The sequence below is a fragment of the Camelus dromedarius genome, chromosome 31 (assembly GCF_036321535.1).
Source record: "Camelus dromedarius isolate mCamDro1 chromosome 31, mCamDro1.pat, whole genome shotgun sequence".
NCBI lineage: Eukaryota > Metazoa > Chordata > Mammalia > Artiodactyla > Camelidae > Camelus > Camelus dromedarius.
Window position 1 is genome coordinate 2,460,526 of NC_087466.1, and position 15,116 is coordinate 2,475,641.

General features: G+C 59.3%; 2 protein-coding genes across 2 annotated transcripts in view; one reads left to right on the forward strand and one right to left on the reverse strand.

Moving 5' to 3' along the window:
* The window catches only part of PI4KA (phosphatidylinositol 4-kinase alpha), a 74,832-nt gene that overhangs the window by 29,568 nt on the left and 30,148 nt on the right, over window positions 1–15,116 (forward strand). The window contains exons 17-19 of the mRNA XM_031443173.2: window positions 267–370; window positions 1,699–1,867; window positions 3,315–3,365. Coding sequence (XP_031299033.2) covers window positions 267–370; window positions 1,699–1,867; window positions 3,315–3,365 — 324 coding nt within the window. The remainder of the gene's footprint in view (window positions 1–266; window positions 371–1,698; window positions 1,868–3,314; window positions 3,366–15,116) is intronic.
* SERPIND1 (serpin family D member 1) lies at window positions 6,725–15,088 on the reverse strand. The gene is made up of 5 exons (XM_010987334.3): window positions 14,923–15,088; window positions 12,006–12,880; window positions 9,285–9,558; window positions 7,991–8,135; window positions 6,725–7,451 (listed from the first exon to the last, which is right to left on the reverse strand). The coding sequence occupies exons 2-5, from the start codon at window positions 12,868–12,870 to the stop codon at window positions 7,260–7,262; spliced, it is 1,476 nt and encodes a 491-aa protein (XP_010985636.1). The 5' UTR covers window positions 12,871–12,880; window positions 14,923–15,088; the 3' UTR covers window positions 6,725–7,259.

Genomic DNA, 15,116 nt, shown 5'->3' on the forward strand with positions numbered 1-15,116 from the left:
CTGGCTCAGCGCTGAGCGCTGCTGAGGTTTTTTCCAGATGAAGGCAAATGTTTCTGAGAGTGTTCGGGGGAAGGAGGTTTAAACTGGTTTCTCACTGATGTTAAAGGAATTGAAATCCAAACTGTTTCTGAGTTGGTGCTGAAGTTGAGGTTTGTCTGAAGCCTTAGGAAGGGGCGGCCTTGATGCTCTTCTGGCCCTTGTGGTCCGTGGTTCCGGGAGCGTCCCCACTGGGTGCTGTGCTGACTGTGTCCCTCACTCTCCCACAGCAATACATCTACCAGGAGGTGTGGAACCTCTTCCAGCAGATCAGCGTGAAGGCCAGCTCCGTTGTGTACTCAGCCACCAAAGACTACAAAGACCACGGCTACAGGTAGTTCTTCCCAAACTCACCGTCGTTGTACGTCCTGACCGTCTCGTCGAACTCCTTGTGAAAATGTCACATTTGGGGAGTTGTCTTTTAAATAAACGTCTCTTCTTGCAAAAGTACTACGTGCTAGAAATCCGCACCCTGGGAGGGAGTGAGCACCTCCCCGCGGCCGCCCCCACTGGCACCGTCCCACGGGCCCAGCGCCCACGGTGACACTTTCTTACAGACTAGCCCCCCCCAACACGTCTGCAGATCTCCTTGGGTGTCTGTGTGTGTCTGTCGGGGGCAGCGCTGTGGTCTTTCTGACCAGCGCTTGCTTGCATGTTAGGTAGTTGTCCGGTTTTTCTGCTGCTCGGTGCTGCGTGTCTGTGAGGTCTCTGATGCTCTCCCTGGGATGGATTCAGAGACAGGTCAGGGGGTCAAGGGGAGGAGGTGGTTACAGTCTCCAGTGGTCGGTGTTCATGTCAGTCTTGCTTCCTGTGTGATCCTCGCCCTCCCCGGGGAGGCCCTGGGACCAGGACACACTCTGTGTTTGGAGCTCCCCTAGGACTGGGCAGATCCGGGGAACGGGAGGGATGGGAGTGAAGTCAGGAGGATGGGATGGGCAGGCAGGACTGTCTCTCTCCTCTCCTGAGCACTCCATCCAGGGGACTCTCCTGCCTCGAGGCCATTTCTGGCGTTGCCCCCAGGATGACTTGTCCCCTCCCGCTGGGGGAGGCACCCTGCTATGTGTGTGCCCTTCCCTCTGGGGTTTTTGGGAAGGGTGCTGTGATTTCTGGGACCAATGTGCTCAGTGCTTCATGGGGAGTGTTCGGTTCCTCCCACACCTCACTGGGAGGAAATTGTTACCATTATTTGATGCAAGAAGAAACTGGGGCTTAAAGACCTGAGCTGCTCAGTGCGGGGTCCAATGGCCCCGGAGCCTGGAGCCCGGCCGCCCTGTGGGTTCGTGGCGTCAGCTTCTATTCAGGTGTACTTGGGGCAGCAAGACCCCTGAGCGCTCCCTGCATGTGTGACATGAGCTGACCCTAGCCTCGGCCCCCAGGGGAGGAAGTGGGGTGTTAGGCAGAAGTGGGGTGGTAAAGACCAAGCGTGACTATTGTGGGAGGGACCAGAGTCCCCTGGAAGCCAGCACGTCTGTCCTCAGCCCTGGTTGTTCTGGGCCCTTGGAAGGAAAAGTCCTGAGACCTTCCCAGTCCTTGCATGCAGGCTCCTGTAAGCTGTGCAGCCCCTGGCCGCCAGCTCGTCTCAGGGGTGTGTTTGTTCACAGCTCCTGGGCCCGGGGAGGCAGAGAGGCCCTGCGCTGTGGCCGCGTCCCTTCTCTCCCACAGGCACTGCTCGTTGGCGGTGATCAACGCCCTGGCCAACATCGCAGCCAACATCCAGGACGAGCACCTGGTGGACGAGCTGCTCATGAACCTGCTGGAGCTATTTGTGCAGCTGGGGCTGGAGGGCAAGCGGGCCAGCGAGCGGGCCAGTGAGAAGGGGCCTGCCCTGAAGGTAGGGCTGTCTCCACGCCTCCTGGTTCCTTCCCAGCGTGCTGGCGGGGTCAGGGGAGGGGGCGGCTTCCCCATCAGACCTTACCGGCCACCTCCGCCAGGCCCCTCCCTGTGTGGCTATCACGAAGCTGGGGGAGTGGGTGGCGCGGCTGTCATCACAGCATATTGACAGCAGGAGAGGGGCCTCATCTCTGGCCATCCAAGAGAGACGTATCCACGGGGACAGACAGAATGTCAGGTCTTGAACTCCAAAGGGATAGATTGGGGAGGTTGAGGCAGGTTCAGCCTCACCCCATCGCCTCCCCTTGGACATGTCGTGTGGGTCCATGTCTCTGCCTCCTTCCTGTCTTCCCCTCACACTCCCCCACCCCAGACTTGCAGCTTCCCTACTACATGAACACCAGGGGCTCTGTGGGCCTGCTCAGCTCTGCCTGGGAATAAACAAGCAGGTGGTGGTCGGACCTGCCCCGGCCCTGACCCCAGCTTCCACAGTCTTCCTCCAGGGCTAAGAACAAAAGCTCAGGGAGGTGACCAGAGACAAGGCGCAGCCCCTGCAGACTCGGTGGGAGGGGGCAGTGGGCATAGAACAGGGCAGTGTGGCAAGGGGCATCCGGTGGTCCAGAGGCCTCTGGGGAGGTGACATGTAAGGTGGAACCATCAGCGTGGAGGACTCCGTGGCGAGGGTGTGGCTGGTGCAGGCAGGGCCCGAAGACCCTTGGCCCCACTTCAGCCCTGGTCTGCCAGCCCTTACCGCCCTCTGGGCGACTGGCTTCTCACAGTCTGGCCTTCCTGGCACAGTGGATAAGGGGCTCCAGCCTCAGGAGAGGGCTCTTAGCGCCAAAGGAAGCAGAGGCTGTATCTGTCTGAGGGTCCCAGGAGCTGTGGCAAGGACACCTCCGGGCCCCAGGGCCACTCCCTCTGCCACTCTCTGTACCTCCCATCCCGTCTCAGCCCCGCGTGGCCACATCTGTGTGTCTGGACTACGGTTTACTTAGCGATTTTTAAGTAGCCATCAGATTTTCCTAAACTTGGAAAGAATCTGTGTATGTTGTAGGAAAGGTACGGAAACGTATAAATGATTAAGTGAAAAGCACCCAAATCGCTCCCCTCAGGTATGATCATCGTTAACATCTTTGCAGACTTCCTCCTAGACGTTTAGCGTAAACGTCTCTGTTTCGCGTGGTGGGTTCTGTGTGGGAGCGGACGCTCAGGCCGTCTTCTTCCGCTTACCGCCGGCGGTGGGCGCCTTCCCAGGAGACGCCGTGCGGCGTCCACGCAGAGATGCCGGGTCTGTGCCGTCACCTGCTGCTGGGCGTTCTCTCCCTGCCGCTACACACCCGACTCGTCGTTTCTTTCAGAGGAAGGCGTCCAGTTCTCGTAACTGCGCCAGGCGGCCTTCTCGTGCGGACGCACACGCCCGCGGGTGACCCTGTCCTGCTCTCTTCCAGGCCTCCAGCAGCGCGGGAAACCTGGGCGTCCTCATCCCGGTGATCGCTGTGGTGAGTGTCTCCGGTCAGCGTGTCGGAGCCCAGGGCACTGCCCGGTGTTATCAGCAGGCCATGGGGACCCGGCTGTCGGGACTGTCCAGTGGGCCTGTGCCTGCTGTGGCCCCGCCACCTCGTGCCTTCCTGTGTCCTCCGTGCCCGTCCCAACCCCCTCGGCCGGCTGACCGGGGCTTCACGTCCCTCGGGCGTGGCTCCCAGGTTCGTGGTCGGACTCGGGCTCACCATGCTCCTCCCGCCCACCCTGGGGCCTCTGACTCGGGCCGGGCGGCACCACATCCCTCCCCTCCCTGCACCCCGCCTTGGTGGCCGAGAGCCTGTCTCCATCTTGTCCTGTCTCGGCCTGCGCCTCTCCTCCCGGGGCTGCCTGCCACTTCTCCCTGGCCTGGCGTCCCCGGCTGCCAGTCCTGAGCCAGGCCGTGTCATGTTTAGTTTTCTTCCACGATCCTCAAACATCCACTTAACTTGCCTTCTGGTTGAGCCTCCAGTGCCCACCTCGTCGGCTTCCCAAACACTTTCGTGTGTCCCACACGTAGAGCTTTAGAGCAGCTGATCCCCAGGCCGCAGGTTGACCCAGGGGCGGGGAGGCCGGGCAGGTGGATGGAGAGCCCTCTCCTGTCCCAGCAGTGGTTTTGGCACCCACTCTGGTGGGCATTCATCACCTGAATCTGGGCACTGATGGGGCCCTGGTATAGCCGGCCGAGGCCAGGGGAAAGAGGTAGCTGACTGGCTCCTCATTGAGACGTTGTGTGCTATGTCGGGGGAGTGTTCCACCTCTGGCCTGCCCGCACCTGGGAGTGCCTGACCCTGACCAGGCGTCGGACAGCGTCCTCTTCCTGAGTGTGTATGGGGGTGGGCCTGCCACGTGCCCCCCACGCTTCCCTGGGAGCCCCCCACCTTGCCCCTGTGGTAAGGGCCCCCACAGTCCTTGGAGAGTCTGAGGGCTCCTGGGACTCTGAGGGTTCTTGTCAACACCCTGCTGGGTGATTTATAAACACGCAGATGTTTCCATGTCACGGTTGATGTTGGTTCTTGCACAGTGGGCTTGAGATGCGCTGTCGCACGCAGACCCTGTGTTGGCCTGGAGGAAGGGTGGGGGGCACAGAATCCTCAGCCCGGGGCGGGCTCCACAGAGAGCAGGTTCTGGGAGATGGGAGCATACTTGAGGGGCACTCAAGGTCGTGAGTTTCAGTATCTTTGAACTTGGGTTTTAGGGTCACGGGGTGGGTTGAGCCTCTCCACACCTGCTCCACCGGCAAAGCTTTTGGAAAAGTGGGGGTGACCCTGAGACGCCAGCTGGGTGGGGCAGGGGCATTGTTAGCAGCAATAGGCCGGAAGGTACTTAAAACACGGTGTTCCCCCCCCCCCCCCGCGGCGACCTTTTTTACAGAACGGGGTGAGTGTGTCATGTCAGCAAAAGTTAATGGTTAAGTCGTAGGGGAGGAAGCAAACATTTGACCCTGTTGCCCAACCGAGAGCAGAGATCATGGGTTCCATCCCATCCTCCTCGGACCTCCTGGAAGGGACCAACTGCTGGGGCTCTTTGCTTGTTTGTTTTAATGTTTTACACTTTGTTCTTTTTCGTACTTTTTTTTTTTTCCTTCTAAAAGAAGAGGGATCTGTTTTGGATCTTTTGATGACATGGTGTCTCGAATTACTTTGTTTTGGGTACATGCCAGTGGGTCTGGGGTAGGAGCTTGGGTTCCTTTATCAGTGACCTTGGGGCCCTTCCTGAGCGAGGGGTTAGGGGCTGGGTCACGTGACCCAGTGGCTCCTTCCTGCCTAGGCTGGGTGGTCTTTGTCAGAGACTGTGGCTGACTCTGTTGCTTCTCTGGGTGTCCACCCACTGGTTCACTAAGCTTCTTAGAGATGCAGTTGCCCCACCATCACCGAGTGCAGGGAGTGCCCACACGGTCCGCTCAGAGCCGCTCACCTGGGCCACTCGCAGCTTTTGTGCCCCTGGACAGGCTGCTTGTTCCCTCCGTGCCTGTAAAGGAGGCTTGTGGACTAACACTCGTAGGTCCTAGACCCCTTTGGAGCTGTGTCCTCTTCTTTGTGGGGGTGGCATCTGATCACAAGTGTGTAAGGAAGAGAGACGGGAGAAAGCCAGCCCGCCCCCGTTAGGAGCCCTTGGCTGGATGCGCTTGCAGGGGGAGGTGGCCACAAGAAGCCTCTCCCCAGCTCTTGGTGAGCCCCAGGCCGTGATCTGAACCCTTCCAGGCAGCAACTCGCTTAGCCCTTAGCACAGCCCTGCGAGGTGGGTACTGTTCTCCTCGCTTTACAGGCAGGGAGACTGAGGCACAGACTTGCCTCCAAGTGTCAGAACCTGGCATGGAACCCTGGCAGCCAGCTCAGGCCTGGGCTCCGAGAGGACACTGTGCTGCCCGGGGCCAGGGGTTGGCTGTTTCTGAAGAGACCGAGGGCAGGCTGAGTGGACCAGGTGGATGTCAGGGTGGAGGGCCTGGCTGGCTGCGCACGGGGCCACGTGCCTTCTGCATGGGAGACGTGGGAAGGGCTGAGGGCAGAACTCTGAGGTGTGCGTGGAGGGGTGGAGGGGCCTGGAAAGCAGCGGCAGGACCAGACCCTACCAGCACAGTGCTGACGATGTGGAGGAGGGCTTCCGAGGGGGTCGGCAAGCCCAGGACTCCCGGGAGCTCGAGGCGGGTGACCTGGTGCAAGAAGCAGGGGGTGGGGGAAAGGGTTAGCGGTGGACTCGGGCCTGGGAAGACCTCGTTCCCTACACGTTCTCCTTGTTTCTCCAGCTGTGAGAAGGAGGTGGTAACAGTTGACTGCCTGGGGTTGGCATGAGGCCCAGTGATGACCTGCAGGCACCCCCGGCCCCCACTTTGGGGATCACTCAGTGCGCCCCTTGGGGGCCCTGTGACTGAGCAGGTCTCACCGGGTCAGCAGCCCTCTGTGGGGTCAGGCCGGCCTGCACTTGGACCCTGGAGTCAGGGCCGCGGGGTCACAGTCAGATGGCGTGTACGCAGAGCTTGTGGTGTCCCTGGCCTGCGGCCCCCGTGCTCCTCTGTCCTGAGCAGCCTCTTTGAACTCCACTGGTCTTACCCTGGAATTAGGGTCTAAAAATACAGGCCTCGGTGTCGCCTTTCTCCTCGAACCAGACCTATCACAGTATGTCAGAGGGTCTCCCCGCATCCAGGGTGGACGCTGAAGCACGTGCCCTGCGTGGAGACTGGCATTCCCAGGGCCACCCCAGACCCAGCGACACTCGCACATCCGATGCCAAAAACCTGTCTGCTGTGGGTCACTCTGTCAGCCTCCATCACCCCTGGGTTGCCTGCTGTTTTGAATTTGGCCTTTCTTAGTTATTTGAGCTTGAAAAAGATAGAATCGTACACAGTGAAAGTGGCCACATTTATCTCTAGGGTGGAAGGCATGGCTACATGTGCATGTTGTCCCCGGGGGGCTGCTAGGTGACAGCAGGTGCAGAGACATTTTAGCATCAGTTCAGGAAGCTGGGCCTCAACAGGACTGAGCGCGCGGCCCAGGGCTCCCCTTCAGTGTCAGGGGCCCCTTCCCTCCGGACAGCGGGGAGGGGCTCAGTCACCCCTCTGATCTGTGTTCCGTGTTCAGCCAAGGAGCCCTGGCTGAGAAGGGCTTTGAGTAGCGGAGCCAGACGTGCAGGGTTGGGGCCCTGGGGATGGGCTTTGCTGAGAGAGTCGGTCAGAGCGGGCTGTGTTGCCAACACCGTCCAGGTGCACCCACTCCCAGGAGCTGCTAGCACTGGGCACGGAGCAGAACTGACCCCAATCCCAGCAAGCTGCCTGGTCTCTGTCAGAGTTGCCTCTGGGAAGGGGAGCAGCAGCCCAGGGTGACGGCGCCAGAGCACATCTCCTCGTCGGGGGGCAGCCATGGGCCCAGACCCCACCTTTAGGACTTGGCAGGGTTGGCAACCCTGCCCATGAAGAGCAGGCAGCCGGTGCGCTGCTCATAGACGAGGAACAGGAAGGGCCGGTCGACACTGAAGCGGGCCTGGGTGGACAGCGGCATGAAGCCCACAGTGGTCACGGCTGCAGCCTGTGTGCCCTCCTCGTTCACTGTGATGGTGCCCTGGTGCTTGAACTGTGCCATGGGGAGAGGGGAGCGTCAGGTCGAGCACAGAGGGACAGAGGGGCAGCGGGGACAGTGATATCTCAACTCCTTCAGGGAAAGGGTGGGGAGACCCTCTGGGAGGCACAGGCCGCAGCTCGTCAGAGGACCCTTGAAACCCTGTGCTCACCCGGCAGCTAAGGGGAGGCTGTGCTGTGTGAACAGCTGTCTTTCCCCTGCTCCATGGCCCCCAGGGGCTGTGCACCGTGCATGTCTTGTGAGCAAGACCGTGGCCAGGGACCCCCCACCTGCTCACGCTCTGGGGCTGCTGCCAGAGAAACACAGGCCAGAGTCTGCATGTCCCTGGGCCAGGCTGCTCTCCCGTGTGCTGGGTGCCATCGCCAGCCAGGCTGGGAGTGGCTATGTCACAGACTGGGGCACCTGCTCTCCCTCTGGTGTCACCAGGAGGGACGGACCCCAAGGCTGCACGCTCGGCCGGGGCGGGGGGCCCTACTGGGGGCAGACCCAGGACAGGGTAGGGGGCAGGGATGGGTGCAGAGGGCAGGCCTTACCAGGTCAATGGTGACCCTCTGGTCCGAGATCCCCGTCATGTTGCTGTTCCTGTCAAATAGCGCTGTGACCCCTGCGGACCGCAGGGCCTCCACCAGGTTGTAGTCCTTCTCCAGCTTGAACTTGGGCAGGAGCACCTCTCGCGTCCTGGTCAGGGAAGGAATGGGCCTGGCTGACTGAAGTACAGGTTCTGGAGGCATCATTCTGCCCTCCGGGAGTGGCAGAGCTTTCATTGGCTCATAGGTCAAAGGCATCTGATGTGATTCGCTAGTTCGGGTCCCTGCTTTCAGGCATTTCTTATTTTATCAGTTATGGAGTTGGAGTGCAGGTCAGTGCACTTATTAAAGAACGCTCCATTCCCTGGACAGCGCTGAGCACTGTCAGAGCCTGCCTGCACAGACAGCAGCTGTAGCGCCCAGCAGCCCCGGGGTAAAGATGCCGAACGCACCTCCTTCCCAAGAGTTTGCTCTCCCTCTGGGGAGTCAAGATGCCCAAGTGTGAAGCAGCAAGATGAAAAGACGGTCCTTTAACGCCTAAGTGATGAACCGTCCAGGAGGAGGGGTTCATGTGCCTGGGGGACAAGGCCGGGGTAGGGGGCTGAGGCTGTGGGCTGGCTGGAGCGCAGGGGCTCCAGGGAAGGGAGGCAAGGAGGGGGAGCAGAGCAGGACTGCACCCTGTAGGCCGGGGTCCACAGTCCACAGGCAGAGGGAGCTTGAGGCGCTGTCCGGCGGAGCAGGTGGGCTGAGCAGTGGGTAGGTGGGCTGGGTAGGCCCCTGAGTCAGGGCTAAGGTTGTGGGCAGTGAGGTTGGGAGGGAGGCAGGTACAGAGGGACATTTTTAGGGACAGAGTGACAGGGCTTGATGGCTGAGTGTCTACTGGGCTGACCTGCATCCTGGAGCCTGTTTCTGTCTTGGTCACATTTCTCTGTGTTCTTGCCCCAGAATGAGACCTAAGCCTGCTTCACTTGCTAACCCGGGCCTGGCCAGATCTGGTCAGACCTGCCCCGGCCCAGCCACGACCTTGGTACACGGGAACACCTGCGGTTCTCACACCGGTGTGAGAACTAACGGGGACACCATGAATGTCACGCCTGTCCCCTCGGGGTTGAGAGGATGGGGCGGTGAGGGGTTCTGTTTCTTCCCACAGTGAGCGGCCCTGGGGAGCCCGGGCAGGTGGGCAGGTGTGTGGCGGAGCTGGGGGTCCCTGCCCCTCTTCTGAGCTGTCTCGGAGAGCAGGCGTGGGGAGTCTGGGCAGAGTTAGTCCCTTTCCCTAGAGTGACCGGCCACCCCCAGGTACCTGTTTGTCATGCTCTTCTGCCATCTCTCCACCACCTGGGGCGTCAGCTGGGCCTCGAGGGCCTTCATCCCAGACAGCTTGTGCGGGACCACGACCAGCATGCTTATGCCCCCCACATACTCCAGCCGCAGGATGTCACAGTCCAGCTCCTGGTCGCTAGCCACCAGGAAGGCCCCCTTGGTCTGCATCATAGGCACCTTGACCACCTCTCGCTCATTCAGGCGAAAGTTGTGGTTGTGTGTCATCTCCACGGGGAATTTATTCACCCAGGATCCTGTAAAGTCAGCAGGAACGGGCTTTTATTCACACACTCTCCTGGAGGGCTAGCAGCCTGCACGGCCCACCCCCACAGTCTGGTCCCTCAGGTGGGGTTTAGACCAGGACTTTGTGTTTCTAACCAGTTCCCTGGTGCTACTGAGGCTGCCGTCCAAGAGCCACACGTTGAGAACACATTTTTAGAGGCTTGTAGGAAGAGTGTGGACAGACCGGCACAAGTTCTGAGTTAGATCCTGACACTAGCACGTTGATGCTGGCAGGTCACTGCCCTGCCTGGGCCTCTCCTTCCCCACTGTGGGACGAGTGGCTTTGCACTCCTGCTGGCCTGGACTGGGTTTAGTCCCTCACTCTGTGACTCTAGGGTGACGGGCGGGATGCTGCCCTCACCACCTTCACTCTGGATTCGGGGGCAGCGCTTTGTCCACGGAAGCAGGTGCGTCTGACGAGGGATGAGAACGCCACCTGTGAGGACTGGATTTGTCGGTGGTTGGGATGGATTTGTCTTTGTGGGGGTGTCCTGTGCCTGTGGGGTGTCCCTCAACCCTGGCCTACCCGTCCCCCAGGTCACAATGACCCCGAATGTCTCCTGATGCCCGCCCAGGGCAGAGGGGCAGACGCCCCCTTCCCTCCTTCCCCACGCACTCTGGGCTCTCCCCTTCTGACGTCTTCTGTTTCCCTGTGCTTTACAGGGTTGTCGTAACATCTGAAATTAAAATGAAAGTGATGACAAATTTGGGAGCTAGAGCTTAAAATTGCATCTCTTTTGATGAGTGTCTGGGCTTGCCCGGCTGCTGCTGGCTGTTCATCCCCGACTGCTGGCACCACTCCAGTGCCCCTCCCCTCTGGTGTGGCCCTGGCTCCCGGATTATAAACTGCACAGGTGGCTTGCTGCCAGGTCCCTGCCTGCTCTGAACACCCAACCTGAGGCAGAGGCCCTTGGAGTTGGGGTGTCCCCAGGCTGGTAGGGCTAAGGGCTTCAGTGCTGCCCAGATGTCTTCCCTGACCGTCATGGTCATCCCTGAACGGGGCTTAATTGCTCATAAGTGCCACCGGCCACATCAGACCTACTTAGCCTGTAGCATCTGGCCTTGTGCCATGCTGCACCGAGCGATGCACCGCCCTGGGTGGTGGTGCTGCCCAGCCCCGTCAGGGCAGCTGCTGTTGCCCCACAACAGAGGTGAGAACCCGGGTCAGACTGATGAGGCCAGTTCTCAACCCAGTTTTCATTCCCACACTTGTCTCACCAGCCAGTGATAAAGGACACGTGTGTGTTGACCGAGTACTTCACGTGTGTCTGGCACAGGCCTGTTGGAGCCTCCGCCTTGGGCCTGCCCACGGCTGGCCTTCTGCCTGGTGTTGGGGGGACCCTGGGGTCCAGCTCAGCCTGCACCCTACTCTAGCCTTCTTGCCTTCTAACCCTGCATTGACTAGAGGCAGCATTATGGCACCAGGGCCCTCGGCTAAGGCACAGAGTGGTGTTCTGGCAGATGGAGGCTGTGGCCCAGAGCAGGTGTCCTGGCAGGTGGGGGCTCTGGCCTCGCCACCCCACAGCCACCTCCAGGAACTGGCCTCTAGGCCACTGTACATGGCACTGGAGCGGACCTGCAGGGAAGTGTGGCCTCCCAGGCCTCAGGACTGACCTGGTCAGTGCCCAGTAGTGCTTGGTGGCAGAGGACAGTGGTTGCCCGTCACCAGGCCTGGTGTGCTGTGACCCACTCCTCGTGGCTGCCCTCAACGGTCTGGGCATGTAGAGTGAGGTGAAGATCTCTCCTAGCTCAGGTCCCGCTGAGGGCTCCTTAAAAGTGAGGTCTGGTTTCTACAAATCCACATCTGTTTATTTCTGGCATCCTAGGGGCCCTGCATGCATGTGTGTTGTTGCAGGGAAGTCCTCCTTAAGATGTGCCATGGTGCCTGGCCCAGAACAGTTGCTCTAGAAGTAGGAGTTGGTTTCCCCACCCCCACCTGCAGAGACAGGATGGGGTGGGGTTGGTGCCAGTTCCTTGAGCTGAGCTTGTTTCTAGCCTTTTGTTCTTACTCCAGCGATCAGTAAAGTCACTGGGAAAGAAAACGAAAAAACCTCAACTCCAAGCTGGCCCAACGCTGAGACGGATTCTGAGTTATCCTAAGTCACCAGGGTGCTGGACACGCCTGCCTGGGCGAGCTTGGCCCTGCCCCTTCCCAGCATCTCCGTTTCCCTGGTGTTTGCAGGACGTGGTACGGATGACACTGCTTGCCTCACAAGGCTGTGCTGAAGACTCATATGAGTGAAAAGTGCGGAATTTTTGAGTGTCAGCTTCTCCTGTCCCCTCACCGAGATCTTCCCTGTCCCTGTGAGCTGACCCGGTATCTTGGTTTCCTGAGTAAATTGAGGTAGAATGTTGGGTGTGCCTGTGTGCCGAGAGCGGTGCCGCGAGCTCGCGCTGAGGCCGTGACGTCGGTTCTTACCTTTGAAGTAGATGCAGTTTAGGACCATCATCTGGGTGGCGGGGTCTATGTTCTCCAGGGCATCTCTGATGAGGCCTTTGGTGAGCTTGGAAATGTGGTGGTTGGTCTTCGAGATGAAGGCCGGATCCGAGAAGTCGGCCACCTGTACCTCGGCAAAGTAGTACTGCCTGACTTGGGTTCTGAAGTCGTCCCGGACGGGAAACTGCCGCTGGACGTACAGATCGTTGACAGAGCGCAGCGTGTACCCGAAGTTCCTCCTGAAGAGGCGGTGGGTCAGCTTCCGGAAGAGGTTGTGGACGGTGGCCGGCTCGTACTTGCTGCTGGCGTTGACGAAGTCAGTGAAGTGCAGGGCAGCGTGCACCTGCTCGTGGGTCTGCCCCCGCAGGCCCAGGGAGATCATGCCCATGGCCACCGAGATGCCCACAGGCGCCAGGAAGACGTTGTCTGCGGCACTGGTCTGCTCCTTCAGTGCCCGGTACAGGTCGAAGGCAAACTGGGCGTTGAGGACGTTCAGCCTCTGGATGCGGCTCTTGCCTGGGAAGAGCAGGAGGGCGCTGGCAGCGCTGGCGGCGGGGTCAGTGGGTGGGGCTGCGTCCACGATGTCGATGTAGTCGTCGTCCTCCCCCAGGATCTTCTCCAGGTCCAGGTAGTCCTCATCCTCCTCCCCGTCCGCGATCCAGTCATTGGTGACTGTGTTCTCCCTGTGGAAGTCAGCGGGGAGGACGGGCTGGCTCAAGTTTTTGCCCTTCAGCTGCCCCCACTGGGGGGCCTCTCCTCCGTCATCAAGCTGGTGCCCCAGGCTGTGGCTCCTGTACACGGATGCCAGGAGGAGAGACACAAAGAGGGGGTGCAGCAGGCGCAGCATTTCAGCAGAGCTGGAGTGGAGGGAGGACAGGACATGGTGAGAGGCAGCCTGGCAGACCCCCTACCTCTGCCAGGTCCCCAGCGGTGGCCCAGGAGGGTGCCTCAGGCACCAGTCCCTCACCACTTCAGGATCTGGTGAAGAGAAACGGGCGCCTGCCTGAAGGACCCTGGGCCCCAGCTCAGAACCCTTTCTTGAAAGCTGTGCAGAACTGTAGCCATCCGGAATCCCGAGGCTCAGGGGTCCTGGGGAGTCTTTTCAGTCATTCACCCAACCCTGTCTCTCTTCTGCACACAGCATACTAGGCCTGGAGGCACTCGGGGCCCTCCAGCTGTCTGGGGGCTGGTGTGCAGTGAAGCGTGGCTTGTGAGGACACTGGCCAGGCGGGTGGGGCCTGAAACTGGGCTGGGCTCGCCTTCTGTGCTGGGAGCAGCCCCTTCTGATCACCCCCCAAAGAGGAGAGTGTCTTGTTGAGTTTTTTGTTTGTGTGACCCTCTCCTGTTAGACCTTTGAGGCCCAGAATACCTGCTTCCCTTCCAGGCCAGGTCAGAGTTCCTGGCCCCTGTTAGGTAAATATTTGACTTGTTCGGCCTGAAGGTGGGCTGACTGCACAGATACCCCCTGGAACTGCTCTCAGTGGCTGTTGACGGCAGTGACTCGGCAGGGCCTCTGCTGAGCACCAGGCGCTGGACGAGGAATTTTTTGCAACTTAACTTCCTCCTCCCAGTGTTTTTACACCCCAGGCGCTGTGCCCGTGGCTGGATGGGAACTGGGTGAGCCCCTCCCCACGTGAGGGCTCTGCCTGTTTGCCCCGGAGCACCAGCCCCTGCTGTACCCGTAAGACACTCAGCTCTAACATGGCCCTCATCACCGAGAGAGACTTGTGCGCATTTTGGAGAAAGTCATGTGGCTCCTGACTTTGAAGTGTCTGTTGTCTTGTCCTGCCCCGTTCCCCCTGCTCCCCCAGCATGTGACTGAGACAGGTTCTCAGGTGCGTGGCTGCAAGTGGAAGTGGGCAGGTTCCTAGTGAACTGGGCTCAGGAGCTTCGGGAAGACAGCTGAGGAAGCCAGGCAGGAGGAAAGCAGGCAGCTTGATGCGAGTGTCCCTCTCAGAGAAAAGGAGGTTGCGAACCCCCAACCTGAGTGAGTGAGTGTCAGGAGAAGGGAGTCTGGGACCAGGTCGGGAGGCGGAGGGGACACTTTGATGCTTTTTTTCTGTGTTCAGACGGTGAATTTGAAGCTTCTAGTACCCTGTTCCTTCATTAGATGATGAAAAGCCCAAAATAGTTTTCATTTTACCCTCATCAGGGGAAGCTGAATGCACTCCCCATATTTCCTGTGGTTTAAAATTAGGGATCCGAGCAGTGACTCTTCCTGTGGTTCTGTCACTTAGTATGGCAGGAATCAAGTGAGACTTTAAAATTACTGCTAGGCTGTTTAAGTCCACACTGCTGTCTTTGCAGAGAAGCAGCAATTCTTAAAGGTAAACGGTTCAGGGTTTTGTTTTCCTGGTTGTTTGCCGTGGCACTTTGTCGTGCTGGTTGCACGGAGCAGGGCTGGGCCGTTAGGCCCCTCCTGCCTGCTGTCTCTAGGCCCAGACAGAGCAGGTGTGACAAGAGAGAAGCTGGGAGAGCTTTTTAGGTAGAAGTAACTTCAAACTCGCAGAAGAGTTGACAGAGGAGCATGGAGAGCAGCCCCCAACCCGCTTCTCCAGGTTCACCAGGTCCCTGCACGTGTACATATGCATGTGTGTGGTCTTCCCAAGCCATATGAGTTCCCCCAGAAAAGGATATCCTCACACTCATCCGGCACTGTTGTCCCGTCCACATCCTGTACCGGAGCCTGGCGCTTCTCTCCCGGGTCTGCCTCCTGCCCCACCCGTGTAGCCAACAGAACACTACTACCAGCAGGTTAAAAAGAAAACCATGTTCCCTTTCTAACATAACACAGAAAGCATTTGAATGTGCAGTCTGATGGAGATACAAACCAGTCACCCACCCCTAACCACTGCAAATAGGAATTCTCAATCAGCAGAAACGTTAGAAACCGACTCACCTCTGGGCTCCTGAGAAGCGGTTTTGCAGGGCTGGAATCGGCTGAGGTCGTGGGGGCTGCAGCGTGAACTTTGGTGCTGGACTGTGTTTTCCAAAGTAAATACGTCCCAGATCAAACAGCGCTCAGCCAGTTTCGTCAGCACAAAGCCCTGCTGTGTCTTTGATCACTGCTGGGTGACTTGTGTTGGAGTCATG

Bases quoted from the DNA above. Each gene is read 5' to 3' on its own strand.
- SERPIND1 (XM_010987334.3), bottom strand. From the start codon at position 12,870: ATGCTGCGCCTGCTGCACCCCCTCTTTGTGTCTCTCCTCCTGGCATCC. The intron at 9,559-12,005 runs GTAAGAACCGAC...CTGACTTTACAG, and splicing joins AAACTGCATCTACTTCAAAG to GATCCTGGGTGAATAAATTC. The intron at 7,452-7,990 runs GTAAGGCCTGCC...CCCATGGCACAG, and splicing joins AGAGGGTCACCATTGACCTG to TTCAAGCACCAGGGCACCAT.